This window comes from Schistocerca cancellata, chromosome 4 (assembly GCF_023864275.1).
Source record: "Schistocerca cancellata isolate TAMUIC-IGC-003103 chromosome 4, iqSchCanc2.1, whole genome shotgun sequence".
Classification (NCBI taxonomy): Eukaryota; Metazoa; Arthropoda; class Insecta; order Orthoptera; family Acrididae; genus Schistocerca; species Schistocerca cancellata.
Genome location: NC_064629.1, coordinates 367732407 through 367750304, shown reverse-complemented (window position 1 = coordinate 367750304; position 17898 = coordinate 367732407). Strand labels below are relative to the sequence as shown.

The 17898-nt window shown below is 41.9% G+C and overlaps 1 protein-coding gene across 3 annotated transcripts in view; it reads left to right on the top strand.

Moving 5' to 3' along the window:
- Window positions 1–17431, top strand: part of LOC126184679 (UPF0587 protein v1g245604) — a 131202-nt gene extending 113771 nt beyond the window's left edge. For 2 of the 3 annotated variants that reach the window (XM_049927170.1, XM_049927169.1), the window contains exons 4-5: window positions 10134–10240; window positions 17248–17431. In XM_049927170.1, the coding sequence (XP_049783127.1) occupies window positions 10134–10240; window positions 17248–17382 (242 nt within the window). In that variant the 3' untranslated portion in view covers window positions 17383–17431. The remainder of the gene's footprint in view (window positions 1–10133; window positions 10241–17247) is intronic. The other variant, XM_049927168.1, reaches the window with a different exon arrangement.
- Window positions 17432–17898: the final 467 nt, after the last annotated feature.

Here is a 17898-nt window from a genome sequence, read left to right as displayed (position 1 = left end):
ATGTCACCCAAAACTGCTCCTGGTATGTGACTGAGTCGTCCTTGGTTGTTTGAGGATTGTGCCTGCTAAGTATTTTGAAGAAGTCATCCTCAGTTGTTAGAGGATTGTGCCCACTAAGAAAAGTGATTAAGTCATCCTCGGTTGTTTGAGAGTTGTGCCTGCTAGGAAATTTTGTGGCATTATCCATCCTCAGTTATATCAGGGGCACCCCTGCCTGTCTTCATGACTCATCCCACGACATGAGATGGGAATGGGTGCGCACATTGCCCCTGAGGTAAGATAGACTAAATTTGTCTAGCCAGCCAGTCTCTCCTGCCATCCATGTATAGTTAGGTCTTATTTTTGCCTAAGCTATTCTTTGAAAATAATCTCTTCTCCACTTTCTCTGTGCAAACCTCGGTGTAGGGGTCCTAAGAAACTGCAAAGGATATTAGATTAACAGAAGAAGTGATATTATATGAATAATTAAATAATTGTGATAATGTGATACATAATTTTATACTTAATACAGAATATTTTTTACATTTTATGAGATGTAATGCAGATGGGAGGGTTTGTATCGATTTTGAAAGGGGTGGGTAATGTAGGTACAGACATAACTAACACTAAACTCACACCACACCTTTCAAACAACCCTCGCAGATAAGTGTGACCGATTCTTCACCATTTGCCGTTCCGTAAGTGTTGCTAAGATTTTCTTCGGTGACCTCAAGGGTGAAGGTGGGAATGTCCGTTCTGTAGGAGATGATTTAACACCATACCTCCTCTGGCTTCTCACTAAAGTACCGATGAGGTAGGGATCCATGGGAAGGGTTTCCTGTCTTTGGGGCTATCTTCTTTCACTTCTTCAATCTTAGCAACCATTTCTACTTTTTCCTTTCTTACTTCTCATTTAAGTACCTTCCTATCTTTCCCGCTTTTCATATTAAACACTTCTGTCGCTGAAGGCCTTCTTGGTTTCCGAGGTTTCCAATAACCTACAACTTATTTCATATAAGCAGGCCGAAGAATCAGGATACATAGACACATTTACGCATACACACAATGAAACACGAAGACACAAACAATAAAAGGACAGATTGAAATGATGTAAGAACTGCCAAGGGTTGTAGGGGGAAAGCTATGTGTACATTAGAGATACATGCACACATTGTTCATGGTGACGGTTCTATGTCATACTGTATACATCTACTATGAAAAGTCTGTACCAGATATACATGAGGAGGAGGCTCAAAAGACATGAACACATTGTTGGTTCTACATCGCGTATCTGTATGTAAAGAAATATATTTAGATATGTAAAGACTACGATGATTTTATATCGTACATATACATAGATATGTAAGAAAGATAAACTACACATCAAGTACACCTGAGAAGGAAGCATGAGTAAATTAAGGAGAGCATAAGCTGGAGAGGAATAGATTGTGATAATTAGTAAGGATTGTCAGAGTAACAAATATTCTGATGACTTGTAGGATAGTGGGACTCTTATAACTTAAGTAAGCATATTGTAGATTGAATAATGTATGTAGGCATGAAGTATATGCTGGAAACATAGAAGTGATAAGTGAAGGGCAACTCTAGGGTATGAAATGAAGTATTAAGGAGTGAGTGTGAAAAGTGAAGTAGATTTTCAAATTTTCCAGAGAATATTTAATGATAGTGTACATAAAGATGCATACTAGGGCAATGAACCATGAGGCCTACTCAGGAAGGATAAAGGGGCACACCCAGTATTTATTGAATATAAAAGGCAGATAGGCGGACTGAAGGAAGGCTGACCTATACTGTGAAGACAGGGTCACCAAGAAGGGGATTGACCTGTACCATAGTAGAACAGGAAATTAGAGGGGCGTACCTACCGATACGGAAGGAGGGGGGACTCCCATAAGGTCAACCCATATGTAAGGTATAGGTACTGGCCCGAAAGGGAAAAATTACAGTATTGTGACAGAATTCACAGAATTTGATACGAATTATTCTGGTAAGTTTGGATTCTATAGACCACTAGCATTATTAGGTTTTAGGTGTGTCAAAAACAGTTTTATTTTGCCCAAAGTTCCTCCAGGCTACAGACTGATATAAATAATGGTACTTGTACGTACTGAGAAAACATAGTACGAAGTTTTAGAATAAAGGATGAAATATTCAGGTGTCCATGACACCCGGAGTTTATGATTGGAGTTAAGGTCAGTGTCCTCACAGTTCACAAGTAAAAGTAATACGGAATGACAGAAATATGCATATAAATCTATGTAGAAATTGAATATTTTTAAAATGTAGATTGTTATGATGTATGATATTAAGGTTCATATTGATTATGTATAAAATATCGCTTGTTCAGGCTGAGGGGAGGGATATGTAGCGCTTCGAGAATTTCGGAGTAAATTCTAGGAACATCTACATCTACATCTACATCTACATACATACTCCGCAATCCACCATACGGTGGGTACCTCGTACCACAACTAGCGTCTTCTCTCCCTGTTCCACTCCCAAACAGAATGAGGGAAAAATGACTGCCTATATGCCTCTGTATGAGCCCTAATCTCTCTTATCTTATCTTTGTGGTCTTTCCGCGAAATGTAAGTTGGCGGCAGTTAAATTGTACTTCAGTCAGCCTCAAATGCTGGTTCTCTAAATTTCCTCAGTAGTGATTCACGAAAAGAACACCTCTTTTCCTCTAGAGACTCCCACCCGAGTTCCTGAAGCTTTTCCGTAACACTCGCATGATGATCAAACCTACCAGTAACAAATCTAGCAGCCCGCCTCTGAATTGCTTCTATGTCCTCCCTCAATCTGACCTGATAGGGATCCCAAATGCCCGAGCAGTACTCAAGAATAGGTCGTATTAGTGTTTTATAAGCGGTCTCCTTTACAGATGAACCACATCTTCCCAAAATTCTACCAATGAACCGAAGTCGACTATCCGCCTTCCCCACAACTGCCATTACACGATTGTCCCATTTCATATCGCTCTGCATTCTTACACCCAAATATTTAATCGACATGACTATGTCAAGCGCTACACTACTAATGAAGTATTCAAACATTACAGGATTCTTTTTCCTATTCATCTGCATTAATTTAACATTTATCTATATTTAGAGTTAGCTACCATTCTTTACACCAATCACAAATCCTGTCCAAGTCATCTTGTATCCTCCTCCAGTCACTCAACAACGACACCTTCCCGTACACCACAGTGCCATCAGCAAACAGCCGCACATTGCTATCCACCCTATCCAAAAGATCATTTACGTAGATAGAAAACAACAGCAGACCTACCACACTTCCCTGCGGCACTCCAGATGATACCCTCACCTCCAATGAACACTCACCATTGAGGACAACGTACTGGGTTCTATTACTTAAGAAGTCTTCGAGCCACTCACATACTTGGGAACCAATCCTATATGCTCGTACCTTCGTTAGGAGTCTGCAGTGGGGCACCGAGTCAAACGCTTTCTGGAAGTCAAGGAGTATGGCATCCGTCTGATACTCTTCATCCATGGTTCACAAGATATCATGTGAAAAAAGGGCGAGTTGTGTTTCGCAGGAGCGATGCTTTCTAAAGCCGTGCTGATACATGGACAGCAACTTCTCTGTCTCAAGGAAATTCATTATATTCGAACTGAGAATATGTTCGAGAATCCTGCAACAAATCGATGTTAAGGATATTGGTCTGTAATATTGAGGATCCGTCCTTCTACCCTTCTTATATACAGGTGTCACCTGCGCTTTTTTCCAGTCGCTCGGGACTTTACGTTGGGCGAGAGATTCACGATAAATACAAGCTAAGTAAGGAGCCAATGCAGTAGAGTACTCTCTGTAAAACTGAATTGGAATCCCATCAGGACCTGGCAATTTATTTATTTTCAACCTATTCAGCTGCTTCATGACCCCAGGGATGTCTATCACTATGTCCTCCATACGGGAATCTGTACGAGACTCAAACGGCGGTATGTTTGTACGATCCTCCTGTGTGAAAGATTTCTCAAATGCTAAATTTAAATTTTCAATTTTCGTTTTGCTGTCTTCCGTTGCCAGGCCAGATTGATCAGTGAGTGACTGGATGGAAGCCTTCGACCCACTTACTGATTTTACGTAAGACCAGAATTTCCTAGGGTTTTCAGCAAGATCTTTTGCTAAGGTATGACGGTGGTAGTGGTTGAATGCTTCGCGCATCGCTCTTTTTACAGCAGCACGAATCTCTGCTAACTTTTGCATGTCCTCATTCTCCCGATCTTTCTTGTACCATGAGTGCAACTGCCTTTGCTACCTGAGCATTCTCCGAATTGCGCTGTTCAACCACAGGGAACGATGCTGCAAATAAGAGAGCTCTACTTGCTCCCCACGTGTGAGGCCAGTGGTCTTCACCAAATCCGCCAGCCGCCTGTACAAACTGAGGATCGCCTCAGAACCCAAGCGACAGGCATCATTGGTGCCGACGTGAGCAATTACTTGCAGATGACTCCACCCCGTATGCTCGATAGCCGCAGGCAAGGCCGCCTCCACATCTTGGATGAGGCCCCCCGGCAGACAAACCGAGTGCACGTTGGATTCCTTTCCATCCCTGTACGCTATTTCCCTGAGGGGCTCCATCACCCGCGTAATGTTGGAGCTCCCAATAACCAGCAAGCCCTTGCCCCCGTGTGCATGCTCGGGCCCTGCTGAAGGAGCGGCCACCTGCCCACTGACAGGATGAATGTGCAAGGCCAGCCGGAGCGACGCGAACACGTTGCAGTCCGCCACTCACCCTGAGGTGAGGGCGGCCCCAACGTGCCGGGTACACTAGAAGGTGCCTCGGCGGCTGAGTCAGCGGACGCACCAAGCGACACCTGGGGTGTCTCTAGCGACGCGCCAGACCCTCCGCCGTCACTGCACCTCGAGGCAGCAGCCTGAATGCGGCTGACCGTGGCCAACATCACGCTCAGCTCCTCGCAAACAGTGGCCAGTTCCTCCTGCGCCCGCTCGCAGCATGCACACACCCTATCCATCCTTCTGCTGATATCTAACGACTCCGCGAATTTATACTCTACAGCTATCAATAAGCAATATTACTCCTCTAACATATGAGAATATGCAAGGATTTTGTGTAATTAAATATGCAAGCTCACAAACACTCGGGAAGAAATTAAGAATCAAACTACAAAACAAATATGAAAGCTAAATATGCGACTCACTACTGCACTGCTGCTGCACTGATACTTCACCAGCGGCTGTCTTTCCTTCATCTTGAACACCTGATATTTGAAGTATGAGTGTGGAATAGTGGAAAAGAATCTACTGCCCCACCAGTTTGTGTGTACAGGTGGGAAGTTGGCTATGAGAAAACTGTAAGCGGGGCGGTTGATCGATGCCTGCAAGTGTTTGCTGCTTGCACCATAGAAGCTGTATGCAAAGTAGGAGTAATTAGTGTTATTCCTTGGTGATGGAATAATTGTAATCATTATAGACAAATGAGACAGGACTTGACTAGTGACTCTTACTTAATCCTTGGTGTATACTTGCTAGAAGCAAGACCTGTCTTTGATATTGTAACTATACGGTGCATGGTGGAGGGTACCATGTACCACTACTAGTTGTTTCCTTTCCTGTTCCACTCACAAATAGTGAGGAAAAAATAGATTCTAATGGTTAACGACACAGTTGACTTGCAAGAGTTTGAATGCGTATGTGAAACTTGTGACGTTGTTCTTTGTGGAAATGAAAATATACCAGAACTGAACTCAAAGTATTATGTGAGTACCAAATTATTTCAAGAGCAGAGAGATTGAGAGAGTCATTTAAATTCCTCTAACCAGCATTCTTTCTTCGGAGAAGAAAGTTGTGGAAATCGATGCAGCCGATTACCCACAGAAGAGGATCAGCTAAACATTTCAAGAAAATCAATTTACATGAGAGCAGTGTGAAGTTAGCAATCCAGTCTCTTGTTGCCAAAACCATTAGAACTTTTCATTAGAGAACTCGTCAGTTCTTGCCTGTTTATGTTTGTGTATATAGAAAATCAGTTGGTTTCATTACTATAAATGTCATCAAGTTTTATATTAAACATGTTATGATACAGGACAGAATTCATGCACTTTTATCTGGTTGGCACTTTTATACTGCTGTCAGATCATCAAATACATGGATCATCAAATAAATGGACTAAAATTGCATTGATCTCCATATAACATATTGCTATAGGGTACTTCTTTCCGTATTTCCAAAGACTTACTGTTTAAGTTTATTTGGATTCTAATGAGCTTTCAATTACATTTGATATATCTCTACATCTACATAGATACTCTGCATGCAAGCCACCATATGGTGCACGGTGGAGGGTACCATGTACCACTACTAGTTGTTTCCTTTCCTGTTCCACTCACAAATAGTGAGGAAGAAACGACTGTCTACATGACTCCATATGAGCCTTGTCATTTTCTTTCCTGTTCCACTCGCAAATAGAGTGAGGAAAAAACGACTGTCTATATGCCGTCATATGAGCCTTAATTTCTTATATCTTATCTTTGTGGTTTATACGCAATGTATGTTGGCGGCAGTAGAATCATTCAGCAGTCAGCTTCAAATACCAGTTCTGTAAATTTTCTCAATAGTGTTTCTCGAAAAGAACACTGCCTTCCCTCCAGGGATTCCCATTTGAATTCCTGAAGCATCTCCATCACACTTACGTGTTGTTTGAACCTACCAGTGCCAAGTCTAGCAGCCTGCCTCTGAATTCCTTTGATATCTTCCTTCAATCTGACCTGGTATGGATCCCAAACACTCGAGCAGTACTGAAGAGTAGGTCACACCAGTGTCATATATACGGTCTCCTTAACAGGTGAACCACTCTTTCCTAAAATTCTCCCAATAAATCAAAGTCGACCATTCATCTCCCCACCTCAGTTCTCACATGCTCGTTCCATCTTGCATCGCTTTGTAAAGTTATGCCCAGATATTTAAACAACTTGACTGTGTCAAGCAGGACACTAATAATACTGTACCTGAACATTACGTGTTTGATCTTTCTACTCACCCACATTAATTTACATTGTTCCACATTTAGGACTAGCTGTCATTAATCACCCCAACTGGAAATTTTGTCGAAAGCATTTTTGTTTGAAGGATAGACCAGTTTATTATGTGTGATGTTGTAAACAGTACAGGACTGCTACTCTGACGTTTAGAAGAGGAACCATCACAATTATTGTTGATGCCAAAAATTCTATCTTGATATCATCTGCATAGGAGGTACATAAATTTTATCTGTTTTTAACTTTTCTGATGTTAATTTCATGTACTGAAACACTGCATGACCAGGGAGGTTTGCTCCTTAGTTTGGTCCTCTGGAACTAGCCATGTAAAATAAAATAAAAGGTGAAAGAAATGTCCTGCATCAAAGATTTCCTCCTTATGACACTTCATTAATGAAATATAAATGTTCTTTATCTATGTAGAACATCACAATGAAGGCAGTTACTCTGGTAGACTGGTCTCTTGTTTGTGTTCCTTACGTTCCATGAAGAATCTTTTTAAAAACTGCAGTGGGCTAAGTGTAATACTAGCTTTAAAATGTTTGTGGTGTGTGAACATTGCTTTGAGGAGGGGTGAAAGAGGGGATCTCTCTTAGTGGTCATCTAACCACACAGGTCGAATGACTCTAAGATTCTTTTTATGATACAGTGAAACGTGGATGAGAGCGTTAAAGGGACTGAGATTTATTTTTCCTCACTTATATTTGGAAGTGAATTTGGACATAGATTAATGAAAACCTCTAAGTGTCTTAGTAAAGCTTAAAGGAGAAACATGAAGAGAGTATGTGTTTAAATGTAAAATACTGTAATAACTTATATGTAAGATGGTGTGCTTACTGTTAGAACTCTGTCAGCTTCCTATGCTTCTTTGTTTTGATATATCTGTATATTTGTAGGCTCTTCCCCTCTAAATGTGAATGTTTTATCTTACCTGGGAGCTAGTTGAAAAAGTTTGCCATCCAGACATTAAGTGTTGTCTGCATTGCAGGAGTGTACACTTTCTAAAGGCACTGGCTGGTCTTCACTTAACTGAGTACACATGCCATTCATGTGTTTCAATTTCACATGGGTTCTTTTTTTTTTTTTTTTTTAAGCAATGTATGTGCGCCCCCCCCCCCCCCTCCCCCTACTTTTCCCTGTAAACCGACCATTATTAGCTATAAAATTTGATACTCCCTGTTTTGTGAATTGTTAAGTTTTTCATCTGTGAGCAGGAATATTTTTATGAATTTTTTTTTCCAGTTTCAAGATACTTCTCAACATTAGGATATTTACTAACAGTCTCTAAGTATTTCGGTGTCCCTCGGAGAACCAAGACTTCATGGAACCTTTGTCTTTTACAGTCTTATAAAAGGTGGTTTGAGGCAAACCAAACTTTCCTAGTAACTCACTGTGCAGCTACACATCTTCAAATACATGCACATTTTATCACATAACAAAGGTAGTTTACTGTTTTGCTCAGACATCTTCAGATGAAACACACCTTCTTTACTAATTGACACTTGTCAACCAATTTGTCATTGTTTTCTGAAACGCTGACATAATGCAAAGATAAAAATGTTCTGCATAATGTTGCAAAGCAATGTGAAATGGAACAAGTGTGTAAGAACAGATGCAGGAAAGGCGAATGATCCACTTCAGTTTATTGAGAGAATTCTAGGAAAATGTAGTTTATCTGTAAAGAAGACTGCATACAGAACACTTCTGGAACTCATTTTTGAGAACAGCTAGATTGTTTGGGATCCCCAATAGGTCTGAGTAAAGGAAGACATTGAAGAAATTCAGATTTAAGCTGCTAGATTTTTACTGGTAAGTTCAATCAACATGTGAATATTACAGAATGCTCTACGAAATCAAGGGGAAACCTCTGAAGGGAAGAGGGCATTCTTTTTGTGAAACACTGTTGAGGAAGTTTAGAGAACCAGCATTTGTGACACTGCAGAATGATCCTACTGCCACCAACACATCTTATGTCAGGACTGCAAAGACAAGTTAACAGGAATCAAGGCTCATACAAAAGTGTACACAGCCATTTTTCACTCACTCTATTTGCAAGTGGAACAGGAAAGCGAGTGACTAACAGTGGTATGGGATACCCTCTGCAGTGCATCATATGGTGGCTGGCTGGATGGATGGATGTATGTAGATGTATGCAGAAACTAAAATTTATGTGTCTTTGTGTAACCTATCCAAGAACAATAGATTGCATTTCATAGTATGTGTACAAATAATCAATCACCTGCTTTATCCACATACTTATAATTTATCCAAATTTGTAGATATATAACAATGATAAGCTCAAAATTACAAATGAAGCATGTGTATGGATAAAGTTGGTGTCTTCCCACATTTCCTGAAAGTCACTCTTAATAATACAGGTTGAAGGACAGGTGATATCACTTGCAGAGATCTTTGTATTCCCTCTTAAAGGATTCAGGGGGTGATAATGATGGGACCCATTATTATAAGTGGGAGCAGAGTTTTCTCACATATCCTAGTTTGACTGTGTGTGTTTGCAAAAACTTTAGTTTCTATATTTGTGTGTAAATTAACATATTCACAGTGGCACTGCAAATTGTGTTTACTGCTGTGGGGTGGAACGTATAATCATACTTTCCTCCATCTGGCAATGCTACTTTTCCTGTTTCTTGCCATGGGGCAGTGGTCTTATTGAAACACTCAAGACTACTATTTCAGTATATTGAACTTATATTTTTAATCCAATGAGAGATCATATAATTTTACACTAAATTAATCAGAAATTATGTGACATCTCATTTGTTCAGAAAGTTCTCCATTGAAGGATCAAAAAAAAATTTTATTCAAACTTGTTTGTTGTGCCTAGCTGATAGGTAATACACCTGTTGTTGTATTGCTGGTAGCACAGTTAGTGGAATTGAGCATGAGCAACAGGAAGAGCTAGTGTGAGCCACCAGTGCTACTACACTCCAGTGTGAACGTGTTAATGCACAAATGATTTGTTAAGCTTATTTGTTCTGTAACACGTAGTTTAGGACTTGGATGGGTGGCCTCTGTGTATTATACCTGAATTATAAATCTGTCTCTGATTTCAATACTTAAATTGCATTTTTTTCTCTTTTGATTCAGTTATTATGGAGGACTCCATGAAGCCATATGATGGAAACAGAAATGATTTCCAGCCTATTGCTACGTTTGAGTGTCGTGGGATTGAATTGATTGGCATTAGACCAGGTGTAAGTACTTTTATTTAATTAAGTGCTAAGTTTAATGGGAGTAAATACGGTGCAGTTGTTAAAGAAAGCTACTCACTGTGTGGGGGGAAACGCTGAACAGTAGTACACCTGGCCCCCTCTTCAGTCCCACTTCTCCACCCTCACAGTGGTGCTGCATGCCAACTGGACTTTAAGAGGAAAGCAAGTTCAGCTACTTGTTCACTTCTCTATCTAATGTCTATATTGTGAGGGGTTCTCTGTACCTTTATATCACACACAGAATGTTCTATAACCGTGAAAATGACTACAAGGAATTCCTGAAAATTTCTTCAGTTCAGAGAATTGATATATCTTTCTGATTTTTTCACATACTGTATTGATTCATAGTACGGCGTACTTGTAAACTCCATGAAACATTCTGAAAAATGAGTACAGATCAATGGACAAGAACAATGTAACAAATGATACAGTATTTGAAAGATAAAGTCTCAAAGTTTTTTTTTTACACCCTTCATCACACAGCACACATCTAATCTGTAGTCCAGTTATGCCCATCCCTGACTCAGCATATAAAAAATGACAGTAAGAACAGCTGCTGCAATGTGGCGCCGGCCGGAGTGGCCGAGCGGTTCTAGGTGCTACAGTCTGGAACCGCACGACCGCTACGGTCGCAGGTTTGAATCCTGCCTCGGGTATGGATGTGCGTGATGTTCTTAGGTTAGTTAGGTTTAAATAGTTCTAAGTTCTAGGGGACTGATGACCTCAGAAGTTAGGTCCCATAGTGCTCAGAGCCATTTTTTGCAATGTGGTGTTGCAGGTCTAAGAGTTTCTGTGGTAGATGACCTGCAATTTATACAGCTTAATTCTTCAGGATTTTCCAGACTATTGGTTGGTGGATTTTCAGTTCTACACTAGCTCAATAGTAAAGTTTCTGTAACTTCACGACATCACATCCCACACACGGTCCGTTGTCTATTCTGACAAGCATGCTCGGCCTGAATTTTTTGTGTCACACAACCAGCTATCATCTTCGATATTCTTGTAGTACTTCACAATGCTATTTTAAACTGGTGGTGTCTTGTGAAACTTGCCATGAAAAACTCTTTACATATTCACTACCAATTGGCAGTGGGTAAATTCTAGCACACAGGAAGCTCTCCCTGCGTGGCTCACTGATATTTTCAGCAACTGTGCGTGGTGGAGCCCGTGCCAGGAGCTTTCCAAACTAACTTGCCATCACTGTGTTTGTCTTTCACATGCTGTATCATATACTGTGTTAAGTTTTACCATTTACCTATTCCAATTTTTAAAAATGTTTCATGGACTTCATGTACCTTGTATTTTATTACCCTATGGAAAAATTAAAATGAATGCATGCCTAAATACCCAACAGAATGACTGTTGTTTGCCTCAAAATTTACAGTGTTTTTGTATTTAAAGTTGAAGTTATATGATAGAGGAACAAAGAAAAATAAAAAGATTTTTGTTTTGTTTTCAACTTTATATATAAGGAATGAATGGGAAATTATTTTATCATCCAATAGTATCCATTTGACACCATGCTGGACAATATGGGGCGTCCCAAGAGAAATGGTCAGTATGCAGGGATATGACAGGAACGATCATTCAAAGCAAAAAAGTCTGGATGCTAAAAGCCATACCTCAAGATACATGAGCTCTTCGTCATCCTCAATACTGTAAAACAAACCTCTTCTACTGCAAGCTCTTTGCTTTCCATATTTTGAGAGGTGGTAGTATGGACCAAAACAAGGAAAAAAAGTCCAGTAAACATGGGCTAGAAAGTGCGTACCTTAAGAGCTATAAGGCATGCATTTGATAGTCCATCTTTAGTAGATTGTTTTCCTCTGAATGATATTTCCTGTCATCTCACTGAATATTGACCATTCCCCCTGGAACAATGGTTTCTCACCTAGATATGAGAAGAATAGAACTTTTCTGAGCTGTATATAACAAAACAAGACATCTGTAAATGAATTCCTTCAATATAAAAGTTTTAATATAAGAGTAATAGGTATTATAAAAATTGTTGGACTTCATAGTTTTTGAAAGTGGATATTGGGAAATATTAAGGTTACTGTAGATGAAGGCATGCTAAGTATTTGGGAACAAAGTATGTGGTGTGAAGAATCTCAAAATAAGATATGTGAAATGAAAGACATTGTTTTTACAGGCAGCTTTAGGTTGTGCAGTGGTTGCACTGAGAGATGTGACATTTTGGCAGCACCTTAAGAAATGTCTAGTGTCCTCATTTACCCTCTGGGATAGCCCTGGCTCATGGGTCTTGCTCCCCCCGCCTCCCCAGGGGGCTCACAACTCTTTTGTGAGTATGTGCTTGGCTACCATGGAACCCCAGCCTTCGCAGCATTACTTCGTTTCTGTGCATTCCTTCTCGGCCACAAAGCCCTTCGTCGTTGTGGAGAACATAGAAGACAATTTTGGGGGAATGGCAGCCATGTCTAAAATGAAAAGTGGGTCAGTTTTGATCAAAACAGTATCTCCTTCCCAGCCATGAGTGCTGCTCACTCGTAACAAGCTGAGTGACGTACCGGTGACTGTCACTCCTCATAATAGTCTAAATATGATTCAGGGCGTCATTTTCCACAGAGACTTCCTCGAGCAATCTGACGATTGCTACGCACCAAGTTGGAGTGATGGGGTATACAATTCGTACATCGTGTCCATCATAGGGGGCAAAGGACAGTAGGGTTGCTACTGGTGCCTTCAGGTGGGCCTTTGAAGGTGATTCATTTTCTGAATAGGTTGATGTAATGGTATACCAATCCTGTGGGGTCCTGCCCACTTGTCTTGTATAGGGTGACTAAAGGATCCTTTGTTCCCAGATTGCTATACAACAATTCAAACAAATAACATTAATAGTTATATTTCAATAATTTGACAATACTTAGCTTTGTATTTAGAACAACTGTCGCAAGTGATGGGTGACATGCAAACAGTAATGTTCTTCACTATAGACAAAGTCCAAACAAGCAATGGATATGGATGACTAATAACTGATATTGTAGCACTCTCTGCTAGTCTGTGGTAATACTGTCTGTGGTAATAATGTCCGGCCTAGGCTGGCAGGAGCGACGCTTATATTCACTTCAGCTAGATGCCGCTCTTATCGTGGTGACATCCTGGTCAGCACGCTATTGGCCGTCGTCGTCTCACCGCCTTCTCTGGTCTTGCATTCTTCTTCCCTGTTCCGGCACTTGTGGTTACGCTAGAACAAATGCAATCTGAAACTGTATGTTAACCCCCCCCCCCCCCCCCCCATGTGGTGCTTCAAGTGTTTGAAGTTCAAGTGTATGTCTTTGTGTTGCAACCCTAGCCACCATCTGTAGAGATTGTGGGCGACTTCTGCTTGAGAATGCTCCTTTCTCAGCCATTAATCTTTCCCTCTGCTGCCCTTGTCTTCTCCCCCCATCCACAATGACCTGTGTGGTAGTGACCACTTCTGATCTTCCTGTCACTCCCATGGACACCTGCCCAGATGGACTCTCAACAGTCACTGCTTTCGCTTCTGCTGTTGCCCTTGGCTCCCTGCTGCATGGAGATAATTTTTTGGACTGCTGATTCAGCAATTCCCTGCTCCTCGGGACCGCCCTGATGGAAGACAGTACCTTAGTGGTCATCAGAAATCGTAGATTCCATTAGACATAGGCGGGCTCTCTAGTGCCATTAACGGCACCCATCGATGGAGCATGTCATTGCCTTTAAGCGGCTCTGTGCCCGAGTCTGCCACCTAGTAAAGCAACGGAAGTGAGAATTCTGGGAACTGTAAGTTTCAACCATCAGACCCTGTAGCTCTCCTTTGTAGGTTCGGCCAAAGATCAACTGTGTCTACAGATACCAGACACCTGCAGATGTGCCTGGTATCCCCTTGAATGGCACTGTCTACACTGACACAGATGCCGTCACCAAAAATTTTGCTCTGCATTATGCTCAAGCCTCTGCATCTGAGAATTATCAACCTGCCTTTGATGTCCTGAAACAGTGGGTGGAGCGAAAGTAATTGCCTTTTACTACACACCACCAAGAGTCAAATAATGCTCCATTCAGCAAGTTGGAATTCGTCAGTCTTCTAGTACACTGCCCTGATACAGCCCCACAGCCCCAGGGCCACATCGAATCCACAACCAAATTCTGAAGCACCTATTAGTCTATTGTCAGCATCAAATTCCTGCTATCTTTAACTGTGTCTGGAGCAAGGGCGAGTTCCCATCACAGTGGTGAGAAAGCATCATCATCTCAGTACTGAAACTGGGCAAGCACCCTCGAGAGAGGGACAGTTATTGTCCTTTTAGTCTCACCAATATTCCCTGGAAGTTTCTTGAACATGTGATGAGCCGGCGGCTGTATTGTCTTCTTGCATCTAGGGGTTTTCTGGCTCAATCCCAGGGTGGTTTTCACCAAGGTCGTTGCAGTACTGATAATCTGATTTATGTATAGTCTGCCATCTGAATAGCTTTTGCCCGACATCAGCACCTTATAGCTGTCTTCTTTGAAATGCAATAAAGGCTTATGACACCACATGGTGATACCACATCCTCGCTACCTCAAATAAGTGAGATCTCCAGAGTCAGCTCTGGATTTTTATACAAAACTTCTTGTCTCATCATATTTTCTGTGTTCAGGTTGGTGCCTCCCACCGTCCTCCCCGTATCCAAGAGACTGGGTCCTGCAGGGCTCTGTACTAAGTGCCCCTCTTTGTAATAACAATCAATGGTCTAACAGTAGCTGCTGACTCCTCACTGCCACCCTCCCTGTACACTGATGACTTTTGACTCTGCTATTGCTCCTCTAACATGGGTGTTGCTAAACATTGACTGCAAGGTGCCATACAAAAGATGCAGGCATGGTCCTCCACCCATGGCTTTTGATTTTCAGCTGCCAAGACTCATGCCATGTGCTTCTGTCAGTATCTTACCTTTCACTGACAACCAGAACTTTACCTTGACAACCAACTTCTCAGTGTGGTGGGGACCGACTGCTTTTTAGGACTGGTCTTCAATGCTCGGTTGACGTAGGTTCCCCACATTCACCAGCTTAAGCAAAAGTTTTTTCTGCACCTTAGTACACTTCGCTGTCTGAGTGACACCAGCTGGGGTGCAGATTGCACTACCCATCTGCAGCTTTACAAAACCCTGATACAATGCCATCTTCATCCTGGGAGTGTGGTATTACAGTTTGGTATCACCCTCAGCATTGTAGATACTATATCAGATACGCCACTGTGGGGTTAGACTTACAGAAGGTGTCTTTTGAACTATTCCTGCGAACAGCTTACATGTGGAGGCTGGGTACTCTTCAATGGTTTGTCAATTATGCTACACATGTTCACAGCTCCCCTAAACATCTTAAATACCATCTGCTGTTTACAAACACAGAAATCCGTCTCCCGCAACAGCAGCCTAGATGAGGGATTATGATTGCAACCTGTCTCTGGTACCTCCTCACTGAATTCCAGTTGTTTTTTCTACCACTTCTCCTCCAGCCACATACATGTACACCTTGATGGTGCATCCCTTGGCCAAAGCTTTGTCTTGACCTATCACAAGGTCCAATCGGTCTTACGCCATCAAGTTTTAGGGATCTGGTATGTGGAATGGCACACTCTGACTTCACCAAACTAACTATGGGTGATAAAGGAGACTACGAATCTGCGGAGGTCCTCCATGCAGGCCCCTCACTAGGACTCTATCATCCTTTGCCGGCTCTGCATCAGCCACACTTGGCTGCCACATGTCCATGTCCTCCACTGTGAGGACCCACCCGCTTGGTTGTTGTGGTTACTGTTTGATGATTGTTCACATTTTGCTGACTGTCCCAACCTAGGTGCCCTGCGGCGGATGCTTAATCTCCCTGACTTGCTACTGCTGGTGTTAGGAAACAATGCCTCAGTGCTTACTCACGAAAGGGGCTTTTACCAGTCTGTTTAAGGGAGGGCCACATAGCTTTATCAGCCCATTGGCAGATCACTTTGTTGCCTCCTCTGCCCAGACTAGGCTGCAGGTCTTCGGGCATCGTAGTCCACCCTGGCCCTTGTGCATCTTTTATCTATCTGTGGTTCTCATGCTCTGTCTGCATTGCTAGTCTGTTCTAGACAATTTTTGAGTGGGGTGTGTCTGGTAAGTTGCAGGGAGGGGGGTGGGGTGTATTTCCCCTCATTGCACTCTTTCAGGGCTTGTGGCTGCTCTGCACTTGGGGCACCTTGCTTGCCTTTTTTGCTATATCTCCCTTTCGTCTTTTTTGCCCCTTATCTCGTCTACCGTGTTCTGAGACATCGACGGATCACCAATTTAGTATTGGAGGGCAGCGTGGAGGGTAAAAATTGTAGAGGGAGACCAAGAGATGAATACACTAAGCAGATTCAGAAGGATGTAGGCTGCAGTAGGTACTGGGAGATGAAGAAGCTTGCACAGGATAGAGTAGCATGGAGAGCTGCATCAAACCAGTCTCAGGACTGAAGACCACAACAACAACAACAACAACAACAACAACAACAACATCTCGTCTTTGTTGATCTTTGGTAGACCTTGGAATTTTCTTCCCGTGCGCTTTGTGCAGTAGGCCATCTCTAATGTACAGTTATGTAGACTTGTCTGTTCGAGGAAAAAGGGACTGATGACCTAGTGGTTTGGTCCCTTTAACCAACCAACCATGGGCCATGAAGAATATAATTTGCAAGGTTGTACTTGAACGATGTCTCAGAGTCGTACATTGGTGGTGGTAAGCACCCCTTAAGATGTTGAATTCCACTTGTGGGAGTTAATGTAAAAAACCATTGGGTTGTATAAAGTCATCCATTACTCTTAAGTGAGGCCTTCTGCTGTGTAGTTGCACAAAAAACCACTGTTATATTCATCTGAACATCATAGTAAATGAAAAATTCACAGTGAACATTAGCAGTCTTTGTATACACCGAACTTTTGTTGCCATATAATAAATTATGATACTGACATTTTTGTTGGAAAAATACTAATACATTGTGTGTTAACTTTCAGGGTGGTTGGATTGTAACAACAAAGAGGAATAATAGCACTTTTACTGATATCAATCTTGATGAAGATTATGTAGAATACAATGAAGAAGGTGTTTTAAGTATTTTGGATTTTGAGTGCCAAGTTAGAAGATCCTGAGTGAAATAAGTGTGTTATTATTGTACTGTGTTCAAATAAATTCTTAATATGTATTAAAAAACATTGATTTATCGTTTGTGTAGAGGAGATGTTGAGTCGCAGACAGGCACGGTGAAAAGACAGCTATACATTTAACCTTTCAGCCAAAAGGCCTCCTCCTAAAATAGGAAATATACACACAGGCCGTACTGTGACTGTGCCTGGTGAGAGCAGCAATCTGGCATGAGTAGTGGGGATAAGGAGGTGGCATCGAGTGATGGATAGCAGGATAGGTGTGGGGGAAAGGTGCAGGGCTGCTTGTGGAAGTATTCAGCAGCGTGGTGGGAACAAAGTGGGACTGATAGGTGCAGTCGGGACATTTGGGAGGGGCTGAGGGGTGAGGGTGGGAATGGAGAGAAAAGTATAGAAGGGGGAAAAACTAGTGTGTGCATTGGCATCATAGGAGGTTCTGTAGTTCTGGAATTGGAGCAGGGAAGGGGATAGATTGATGGAGGACAGGGACTAACGAAGGTTGAG